The sequence below is a fragment of the Macadamia integrifolia genome, chromosome 2 (assembly GCF_013358625.1).
Source record: "Macadamia integrifolia cultivar HAES 741 chromosome 2, SCU_Mint_v3, whole genome shotgun sequence".
In the NCBI taxonomy this organism is placed as follows: Eukaryota; Viridiplantae; Streptophyta; class Magnoliopsida; order Proteales; family Proteaceae; genus Macadamia; species Macadamia integrifolia.
The window spans coordinates 42,388,458-42,400,062 of record NC_056558.1 but is presented as its reverse complement, the minus strand read 5'-3'; the positions used below and the strand labels follow the sequence as shown (position 1 = coordinate 42,400,062).

Here is an 11,605-nt window from a genome sequence, read left to right as displayed (position 1 = left end):
TTTTTATTTAAATCTACGAGCATTAGGTTACAATGAAACAACATTACTATTGTGTAACACAATCAAAATCAATCTCGGTGGTAATAATGGTGATTGTCCATACTGATATAAATATACATGATATGTAATGACCTGTATAGGATGAATATTCAAAAACCAACCATTGTCTAAGGTATTGACAATATCAATATGGCTAATACAATATTGATAGTCTGATACCTTGGTCCATGTACAATTCTAAAATACAATGTATTATAGATGTAAGATTGTTAGGTTTCCACCATTATGACATGCTATTTTAGTGACCGTATGAATTTGGGTGTATTTTGTTCCACGGATTTTGGAACGAATTATGATCACGATTAGGCTATTCAGTATAGTTTTGATTGATCGATTTGATTCAAGATATGAAAAGTTGAAATAAGATTGAACCATCAAGTAAATGGTTTCAATATCCCAAATCAAAACTAATTAATAAATGATTCAGTTGAATGATTTATCAATCAAGAAACTGACATCTGAACCAAAATTCGTAAAAATACTTAGTAAACTGAAACCAACCAATGGTAACCAATAAGAGAAAATAATAAGAAATCGAAACCAAATCAAAACTTATGCATCCTTAATGGTTCATGTTTCGCTTTCATTCATTCTCACATTAAAATGAATGATATCAAACCAAAACTGGTCTAAACCAACTGCTTGATACCATTGTACAAAACTCTAGAAAGCGTATATGTAAAATCCCAAGATTAAATGCTTTTTCAATTGATTTAGTATGTATAATTGGTTCAATAGTATACTGATTTCGACTCTAAAATTGACTCAACATAAAAAATTTATTTAAAGGTCAACGGATAAAGTGACATCTTAGAATCACATTTGAGCAATGGAGCCGGTTTCACTTTTTTTTTCATTTTGGTGTAAAAGAAAAGGCTTAATTAAATAAAAACTTTTCTACATCTTGATGAGGGTCATAGTGAGATTCCCTATGCCTAGCAGCCCTAGTGGCAACAAATACCAAATGTTCATTTTTAAAAACAACATAGACTTGACCCTTAAAGATACAATCATAGAGTTTTAAGAGAATATCATCAGGCTCCCTGGTGACAATCATGCATAGAGATTAGCACTCACCACCCAAATTTCTATACGCTAAGAGTCCTCCTTCCATGGGATGGTTCAAACCCTGATGCATCTGGCTTTTGGTGCCAACACATTCCTGTATCACCATAACTTAAAAGAGGCAAAGTGAAGGATTAATGAGGATCTCAATACCAAAGTTACCAGGGTTTATAGCGCACATCTAATGAATAGAAATGCTTAGATATGCATTTCAAGGCATCCTACTCGTTGGATGTGCATTACAAGGCGTGTAACACTACCGAGGATCTCAATACCAAAGTGACTAGGACATCCACAAGAAAAGCAGCCGAGTCCACACAACCATCACAAATGAAATTAGGAATGTCATCAAATGGTAGATGATAAGGCTTTGTACTTCGAGTGACCATGATTTATTATGAGGTGGATGAAATTGGAGGCGCCAAGTTTGTGGTCTAGGGATCAACTCCTGTCATACGCATTCCCCTACCCACCTCCCTCTTGTGTGTGAGTAAAGTCCCCTTGGGCAGTTTAGAAAAAAAAAAAATAGATGACATTGGAGGTAAGGGTGTCAAATTGGAACCAAAACCAAAAATTGAATCTAGTTCTGGACCGGATACCTGGAATCAAATCCAACCCATTATAATATGGTTAAATCCTAGATCTAAAATAAGTATTTATAATTCAATTCAGTTCAATTCGGATTTGGATTTATGCAAAGAATCGACGGATCTAACCAAATCCAGACCGAATCACTTAATGTCACTTTTTCCTCTTTAACTAGAAACTTTACATAACTTATATGGAAACCTGACATGATTAATCACATAAATGATAAATTGTCTTCTAGAGTTATAATTATAGTCCAACTATAAAACCTCTTTTTTTTTTTTTTTTTTTTTTCTCTTAAGACTCATGAACCGTGAGTTAAATAATCTACTTACCTATAACTCTTTAAGTTTGAAGTATTATGTTCTTCCTTTTCTCACGCTGCATAGCAGCGACTCTTTGTCTTAGACAAGTTGCAATGGCTGAAAGCGTCTCTTTTTCCTTTTTTCACGATTTTTCGGCGATCAATCGATTGATTCTTCTCAACATCATTACAGTAGGTCGGTTTTCTATCTCCTAAAATGTTGCACTTATTTGATTTTCAATCTCCAATAGCGTTGCAGTTTTTTGTATGAACTCTCTTATCTTTCTGATGTATATGTGTTTTTTCTTGAAACGGAACTTGAAATTCATTGTTGTTTATCTATAGATATAATGTTGGGACTCATCCAATCTGCCACATTGCAAATAATTGGGCATTTGAGAAAAATCTTAATGGACCATTGAGCTAGGACCTGTCCTTTATTACTTGTTCCCAAATAGGAATTAGAACTGAATTGGAACCGGAGGTATGAGTATCAATTTTCAAAACTGAGACGGGACTTTGTCCGGTTCTGAATCACACTAATAGTCATTAGAACCAAAACCAAAACCGAATCAAATGCCTGGATCCGAGTCCTCTATGGCCTATGGCCCAACAAGAGTGACAGCCACATCGAACAACCTAAAACAACGGGACATGGCCTCCAACACACGGGCGTGTCCCAAACTCGACTGCTACTATTACTATTTTAGTAATCGCGAGTTCAGTAATGATCTCTTCCGACTGCTCTGTAGTTTCTAGTCTTAAAATTCACTCTCTCCATTGTCAAAGTTACTCCATCATAGATTAGATATGCATGATCAGTTGCAAGTTTGCAACATCCACAATCCTACTAGGAATTCTTTTTGGGATCCCTGATTCCTGATCCCTGGTCCCTAATCCCTGATCGAGACAACTACCGATATCCATTTCCAGTTCTTCCCTCCCACCACCGCGAGTGGGAGACGCACTGGTTCGTTTCAGGGCTCCCTGACTGAATTAGTGCTCTGCTGTCCCTTCTTCTCCATCTTTATTGCGTCTCCCAATTCAGAAGAGTTCGGTTCTGGTCTCCACTTCTCACCCTAGGCCCTTTGCCTTTATTCTCTTCTTCTCTTCTTCTCTTCTTCTCTTCTTCTCTTCTTATTTCGTGTCTGGTCATGGCCATGGGTGAGACTTGACTTCAGACTTGAGATTAGAAGAAAGAAAAAAAACAATAATAATAAACTAATCAAAACGATTCCCCTAAAATGATTATAAAACTCAAAAACGGTAGCGAAATTTCGGCAACAGCGGCGAAATCATTTCCGGGCGACGATTCGAAGTCAAAGAGCCTACCAATGGCTATGGGCCAACGCAACGCAACTCAACTCAAGCAGAGAAGCGTCAGTCCCACACTCCATTTGTCACTCCCCACTCGCACTGTCGTCCCCCCCTCCCCCCCCCACCCCCACTGTCCCACTGTCCCACTGTCCCACCATTCTTTTCCAATAACACCTCTCAAAAAGGACTAATCCTGCTTACGCCCCCCTCTTACTCTTCTCTCTCTCTCTCTCTCTCTCTCTCTCTCTCTCTCCTTCTTCTTCGTTTCCAATTCCCAGATTCAGACAAAATTAACAGTACCGCTACCTTTCACGACCGAAATATCATCTTTTTTTCCTCTTGCACCCAAGATTATCTACTCTACAATCTCTTGGTTATTTCTTCTGCTACTGCGAGGCTGTAACAAGGAAAGTTCTTCAGTTTTTTATAAATCTCCTACTGTATTCCTTAGATCTCATCTTACAGTTTTGAATTCAAAGCTCAGGAAAACCAACGAAAAACTCCCCTGTTTTCCACCGTTCGAATTTTCAGAACCCCATAGCCATACTTGGGTTGTCTCCTTTCCCCTCTCTCTTTCTACCTTTTTCCGGTGATTGCTATGGAATCGCCTGAGAGCGTCTCCATGGAATTCGAAGCCGCGGAGAAGCTCATCCTCAGGTGGGATTCCACTGCATCTGAGGAGGCCAGGGAACGAATGATCTTCGATGGTGGCGATCGTCAGGAAGCTGAAAGTTACTTGCGGGCCGTCGACGAGATCCAACGCTCGATGGAGTCGGTCTCAGTTTCTGGAGATGGATCTCCCGTTGGCGGTGGTAACTCCGGCAAGGTCAACGGTGCTATCCAGATCGCCATGGCTCGTCTTGAGGATGAATTCCGTAATATCCTCATCACCCATACGAACCCACTTGAGATCGACTCACTCCTCGAATCTAATTCCTTTTCCACCCACTCGAGCAGCCCCAGAGCTGACGGCTCCGGCGAATTTGATGCTGGTGACGACCACTCAGTAGATGGTGGAGGTGGACGACGCAGCAGCGTCAGCGTCAGAGAAGAGGAGCTGCATGAGGGAGAAGGAAGTACGAGTAACAGCGGGAGTCGTACTCCAAACTACCGTTCCACTAACAGTATCCGTGAGATCGATTTGATCCCATCCGAAGCCATCTACGATCTCCGTAGCATTGCTGAGAGGATGATCACTGCTGGGTATTTGCGCGAGTGCATTCAGGTCTATGGGAGTGTCCGCAAATCCGCCGTCGATGCCAGCTTCCGCCGCCTCGGCATCGAGAAGCTTAGCATCGGCGAAATCCAGCGGCTGGAGTGGGAGACCCTCGAGACCAAGATTAGGCGCTGGATACGCGCTGCCAAGGTCTGCGTTCGTATCCTCTTTGCCAGCGAGAAACTCCTCTGCGAGCAGATCTTCGAGGGTCTCGGCCCCGCCGCCGACGACGCCTGCTTCATGGAAACCGTCAAGGGTCCCGCCATCCAAGTCTTCAACTTCGCCGAGGCTATCAGCATCAGCCGCCGATCACCGGAGAAGCTCTTCAAGATTCTTGACCTCTATGAAGCCCTGTCCGACCTCTTGCCGGACGTCGACGAGGTGTTCGGGTCCAAGTCGTGCGAGTCCGTCAGAGTCCAAGCGGCGGAGATACTATCGAGGCTTGCTGAGGCCATTAGAGGGATTCTGTCGGAATTCGAGAATGCCGTGCAGCGCGAGACCTCTAGGATTCCTGTTCCAGGTGGGACAATTCATCCCTTGACCAGGTACGTCATGAACTATATCAGTCTCATCTCTGATTACAAGCAGACCCTTCTCGACCTAATCGTGTCCAAGCCCTCCACTACCTCACGCTACTCTGGTGATCCCACCGCGGATTTGGAGTTTCCGGAGCCGGAGAATCGATCTCCTCTCGCCCTGCATCTGGTTTGGATCATTGTGATCCTGGAGTCCAATTTAGAGGGGAAGTCCAAGCTCTACAAAGATGCCTCCTTGGCGCACCTCTTCCTCATGAACAATGTTCACTACATCGTTCAGAAAGTGAAAGGGTCGCCTGAGCTCCGGGAGATGATCGAGGATGACTACCTCAGGAAGCTAACCGGGAAATTCAGGCAGGCAGCGACGAGTTATCAGAGGTCGACATGGGTGAGTGTCCTCCACTGCCTAAGAGACGAAGGGCTACACGTAAGTGGGAGCTTCTCTTCAGGAGTTTCCAAGACCGCTTTGAGGGAAAGGTTCAAGTCCTTCAATGCCATGTTTGATGAGGTTCATAGGACTCAGGCCACATGGTTGATACCAGATCCTCAGCTCCGTGAGGAGCTACGCATATCCTTATCGGAGAAGCTCATCCCTGCTTACCGATCCTTTCTAGGCAGGTTCAGGGGTCATATAGAGAGCGGAAGGCACCCGGAGATGTACATCAAGTACTCAGAAGAGGATCTTGAGACTGCTGTGTTGGATTTCTTTGAGGGTTACCCAGTTAACCAACACCTCAGGAGGAGATCAAATTAAAGGAACTAATGGATTCAGTAAGTTACACCGAGTGTTGCTATTTATAATTTAGAACAGAGGAGATATTCTTTAAATTTTTCGAAGTATATATGGGCAATCGGATTCCAGCCAAACCAAGTTGGGTTTTGTTTGATTTCTTCTGAGAACCTGATTGAATTGAGTCTCAGATCATTTTCTGCGGATTGAGAGAGATATAGGAATTGGGAAGATCAGGGGAAGCTCTCTCCAGAGTGGCTGGTAACCCGTGCTCAAATACTTCTACCCTGTAAGAAAATTGTTTCAACTTGTTATTTGATTCTAAATTTTGTTTCATTTGTTCATATAGAGAATTGATCTTAGCGTTTTCCCTGATATCTAGAAGCAAATTTTGTGGGTCTGTTTTCATCTAGATTCCACCCACATGTTAATGATTCTGATGAACATTTCTTCTCTTTAAGTGTGGTGCCTGTGAATATTTCTTTTGTCTGTAGTCCATATAGAACCAGTGTGGCTTTTTACCACCCTGCAATTTGGATTGCAGGTTTATCTATCATGAAGAATCTAATAGGGTGGTTGGCTTTTACTCCGATCATACATCTGGTGATTATTTTGCCACTGTTGGGTTTTGATCCATTGAGCAATGCCAATTGATAGCATAAATTCTTTCCAGCACCATAAAGCATCTTGGATTGATATTTGTCATTGTATTTCATCAAGCAAATTATTACCTGCATCACAGGTTTTCTTACCATATACAGGTAATGCACTATTTGTTCTTCAAAGGAGTAGCTATCTGGAGATCTAAGAAGTAAATGAGTCCAGGTTGAATTCTAATAAGCTAAAAGCTTGATTTGGTCGTATCAAACAAAATAATGGTGTGGATCATACAGCCTTGCATGAATAATAGATGTTCTGCATTCAGAGATGCTACTTGTACCATTTTTTTCTTTCATAAACCCAACTAAGACTGCTCCGTGTCTTGCATCTATTTTCATATTATTATTTTATAGGACTTTAGGGACAATTGTAATCTCCAAGAGATGGCTTCAAAAATCTTGTTTCCCAGACAAAGGTTCCAGCAGCTTCAATGCTAATACCCTGTTCAGGATTTCCAAATGATTCTCTGAGATATGTATGGACAATTTTCATCTCTGGGCTTGATTTGCAAGCAAGCCTTATTTTTGGATGCACCAGATTACAAACCCACCAACTTGTGATATTAAGGTATAAAGCACAGCTTTAGTAAGATGGCTAGATTGATTAGATGTTAAGATTTATAGAGTTAATAGTCCCACATTAGTTTGTTCATGGCCTCCATGGCTTCGTATACTTGAGGAGCTATATTCACCTTAAGACATGGTTTGTTCATGTCCTCCTTGCCTTCATATGCTTGAGGAGCTATATTCACCTTAATGTCTTGAGGTTTTGGGGGAATGATAAGATGTTATGCCAAATTAAATAAAATTCTCATTTTTTTATGGGTGTGAATGAAAGTAGGGTTTAAAAAGCCGAAATCAACTGGAATCGATAGAAAATATCCCAGGATGAGCAGGATTGGGTGGAATCCGATCTCAGAACTTTCGGGCTCTATAAAGTTCTCACTTTTGCTGGGTGCGAAGTGAAGTTGGGATTTAGAAAGCCAGAATCGGCCTTCAATTGGGCCCTGCCTAAATCAGTCATTGCCGAGTTAGATCGTGGATTCTCCGAGTCTGATTCGTATTTTTAAAACCCTTGAAGATGACTTTCTTCTTTATGGAATATTATTGGCAGTTTAGGCCCTCGTATCATTTTTCTTTTTTTTTTTTTGTTCACAAAAATAATTTTAACTGCATTTGGTATAATTTATGGAGCTTGTTTTTATTTAAAAAAATTTAATAAAATACAAAAATCAAAAATATATAAAGAGTCATTTATGTGTTTTGACGAAAAATTATTTTTAGTTATTTTTGTGTTGAACTTTAATAAACACGTGCATAAAGTCTCAATACGGAGGGGTAAAGTAATTATTTGTTTTGTAATTAGAAATTCAAGCCGCTTGATCACTCTTTTTCGGTCTAAAGTGAAGAAAAAGAGTTATGATGGATTAAGGGGATTTCTTCACGCATTTCTTCAAAAAATCATTTTGATAAGAGAGATAATAAACTATTTCTCACAAAAAATCAATTTTGTCAAGTATTTTTTTTTTTTATGAGGCTTAAGTATGAAAATAAAATAAAATATATATATTTATTAAATTTCTGTACGGCCATGCATAGATAGAAGATGACATCACTTGGAAGATGGAAGATGGAAGATGGAAGATGGAAGAATTGGTAACCTTCTTCCATATTCTTCCAAGTGTCTGTGGAATATTATATGGGAATGGGAGAGAAACGTCTATAGTCATCCTCAAAATTTTCAATCTTTGATTATTTCAACTGGATTGAGATATTTTATCCACCACTTAATTACCTTTAATATCAAAATATAATAAATTTGAAGATAATTTGCCATCTCCAATGTTTCAAAAATCAGAATCAGATCAGATCAGATGAATCGATTGATTTGGTTTAGAATCGACTGTGATTGATTATGATTCGGGTCAAAATTTGGTTATCATTGATCTTGATTTTAGTCATTCTAAAGCTGCCAGTTGTAGGGTTTTCTAGATTGGATAGTTGAGTTTCATATATGAGGTGCGGAATTTAAGGTTTTTCGGATTGATTTCTTTTGATACAAGTCAATGCTGGTTTCGATTCGACCACGATGCCGGGTTTAAAATCTCTGTCGCCAATGTCCCTTTATTAAATAATCTTTTGAAAAAGATCAATAAGGTTGCGTGATGTAATATTATTGTATTATAGTAACAACCAATCTATGTCTTTATTTCCACCCCACCCCTCCACCCAAAGAAACACTACGAATCTGGTCAAAATCAAATAATTATTTTCAGTTTTGGTTATGACCGTAAAATCGTACATGAGATTTTCACTTCATACTACCACTCCACGTTCAACTCTTTTGAAGTCATTGTATCATTTTCTTCAGTTAAGAATCTATTCTCTTCTTCCACTCCTTCCTGAAGAGTAATTAGAATCAATTCAGTCACATTTTTATGTTCCAATTAAATATTTTTTTATTATTATTCTCAGAAGAGAATATTAATCTAATTTGACTACTTAGCTTGAAAAGATCGACGGATGGGCATATGTAGTAATTAGATGTAGAACTAGGGTCAAGGGAAAAGATTTGATCTTTTAATAAGGTCACTAATTTATTTGGAGGCCCGAATCAATCTGATTTTCAAATCCCGGATCATAAGTCCCATATGATCCAAAAAGAATAAAGATCAAGCCTCCAAAAGGGAATGGGGAGAGGGGGGGGTCAATGAACTAGTGTTCATACCAATCTGAAATCACAAGGTGTAATATATGGTGTCAATCAGTTGGTTCGATCTGGTATCAATCTTGTATTAAGTCAAACAAAAAACAATTAGCTAAGATAAAGTTTGGTTTCGATTTTGGTCAATTTTATCTGGACTTTTATTAGGTTGACTTAATGGACTCTTATCGTTCCATTATTGGGTTGCTATCGGTTGAGTTTCATTTCCATATATATATACATTCAAAAGAATGGAAAACAAGTTCCCTTTATAATGAACTGATAATGGTTTGGACCAATTCAGTCTGGTTTTTTTCTGATCGCTTTCACCCAGTCCGGTTTCTGGTAGGTTTCTACAGTCTACTGTGGTACCAACTGTGTTGTGGGCCGGGGGGGGGGGAGGACCACAATGAGAGCACTGACACCCCTCCATCAATAAAACAAGAGAGTGGTTGCTCCTCCTGAGAGTAAGTATAGTGTGTGGAAATGGGAAATGGATTGGTGACTCCATTCTGGCTTCACTAAGCACTTTAGATAGAGCAGGTATTCTATCTCTACTGAGTATAAATAAATGGCTTCACTAAACTATATTATCACTGTCATCTTTGATCTTCATTATTGTAGTGTTTCCTATGTCCATCATCAATTAAAGAGAGCCTTCAAATTGACTATTCTATCAGTTGTGGTGGACTAGCAGATGTGGATTACCAAAGAAGAGTAAATGGAGGAAAGTGTTTCTGCCATTAGTTCATAATAATTGTTATTTTCCTCTTTTATGGCAAAGATTTTTTTTTTTTTCCAAACTATTATTTTTGGTGAATTTTAATAAGAGGGATTAGTCGAAGTCGGATATCATAATCTATTTCTTATTCGTATATTGCGAATTCCCAAATTTCAATCAAAATGAAATCTTAAGGAGGAATAAAAAAAAAAAAGAATAATCGACGCTAAACTTACTTTTTGGGCAAGAGAATGCTATGCTACCTGCTAGCGAAGAGAAATTCTTAGAATCAATCTAAGAGAAGGTTGTGACTTTTCCAAAAATCACAACCTTTAATTTGAGAGGTCATGTTTGTTTTCTTGTTAACCACTCAATTTGAGCTTAATATATTTTAAGGAAAAACATTCAAAAATGGTGAATCTGATGATAAGATTTGTACACTAGCCTCATTTTACTAGTTTGAAACAAACTGCGAAAAAGACAAAAATTTATGACAAAACTTGCATGATCAATAAAAGCAAAGGGCTATTAAGGGCAAATGGTACTAATCTGTCCCGACTCAAACCCAACTGAAGTCTTTTCCCAGGTAACTGCTTTTGGGAAAATCTTGTGATAAACAAAGTTCGTGAAAAGAAATTGTAATCTTACTTTTTTTTACCGATTTATTATAATCAATATTGTCATTTACTTCCTGTTGTTATCTAGGTCTAGGAGCATCGTACGCCTCCATTAGGTCCAATAGTCATAACCATTCATCTTACAATTCCCAAAATCGAGTTCTTGATCTCTTACCTCACGTCTCCTAACTGAAAATTATCTATTCTGTAGTTATCTTTTCTAGTATGGTGTTTTGTCATCTTTACAACATACACAATGGGACTTTATTTTGCAATTTCACCAGTCGCTGCAAAAGGGGCTCAATTTGCAGAGCCAAGGAGGGACCTTAAGAGACTGATATTGATAAGGGATATGGAATATCTATTGGCGAAAACTCAATCGCACAGCTGAAAGGATCGGATTAAGATCTTTTGCATTTAAAATCACTGTACAAAAATTAATTACATGAGAACAAAACAGTTTTAACCACAATCGACATATCCAACAGTATAGGATAAAAAATGAATTGTTTTTGAATTTATGATCAATTCGATCATTTCGATATCAGTAGTGATCAATCAATAAGGCGATACCTATAACCTTGACTACAAGACCTCTCTTGTATCAATCTAGCTGTTGCAGGGGACCATGAACTGAGGACAAAACACATGCAAATTTTTCATGGTATATTAACAAAACCAAAAACATGGAATTGGCATTCAGAATCAGTAGAATCACCTCAGGACAATGGGGTTTTCTCAGTCCAGCCTGTGTGCCAGCCAAGTATTTTGACGGGAAGCACAAACTATACAACAGAACAAGAGGTAGCACATAAAGAATCCACCTGCTGTGATTTTATGGGGGAAAAGTGGGAATTACATGCCTCAATCGCATTGCAGACAAGTTCCAATATCGTGGCATTGAAGAAAAGAAAGTCGAAGGTTCTGAAACCTGGAGGAACAGGACTCTTTAACGAGGGACTACATCGAATTTCGAAAATGTTAAAAAAGTAATCCATACAACAATCACAAATTGCAAATACACGAGTCTCATCCAATTTTTACCCTATTACAGCCATTACTAAACCTAACCGCCCCACCACCCCCAC

The 11,605-nt window shown here is 39.1% G+C and overlaps 1 protein-coding gene across 2 annotated transcripts; it reads left to right on the top strand.

The window, feature by feature from the left end:
• The first annotated feature begins 3,541 nt into the window (after nt 1-3,541).
• On the top strand, nt 3,542-6,935 carry LOC122072168 (exocyst complex component EXO70A1-like). Of its 2 annotated transcripts, XM_042636740.1 has the most exons (3): nt 3,542-6,105; nt 6,361-6,419; nt 6,578-6,935. In XM_042636740.1, the coding sequence occupies exon 1, from the start codon at nt 3,933-3,935 to the stop codon at nt 5,838-5,840; it is 1,908 nt and encodes a 635-aa protein (XP_042492674.1). In that variant the 5' UTR covers nt 3,542-3,932; the 3' UTR covers nt 5,841-6,105; nt 6,361-6,419; nt 6,578-6,935. The 2 variants fall into 2 exon arrangements, with proteins under 2 accessions (XP_042492674.1, XP_042492672.1); XM_042636738.1 differs by lacking the exon at nt 6,361-6,419.
• The last annotated feature ends 4,670 nt before the right edge of the window (nt 6,936-11,605 follow it).

Bases quoted from the DNA above. Each gene is read 5' to 3' on its own strand.
- LOC122072168 (XM_042636738.1), top strand. From the start codon at position 3,933: ATGGAATCGCCTGAGAGCGTCTCCATGGAATTCGAAGCCGCGGAGAAG.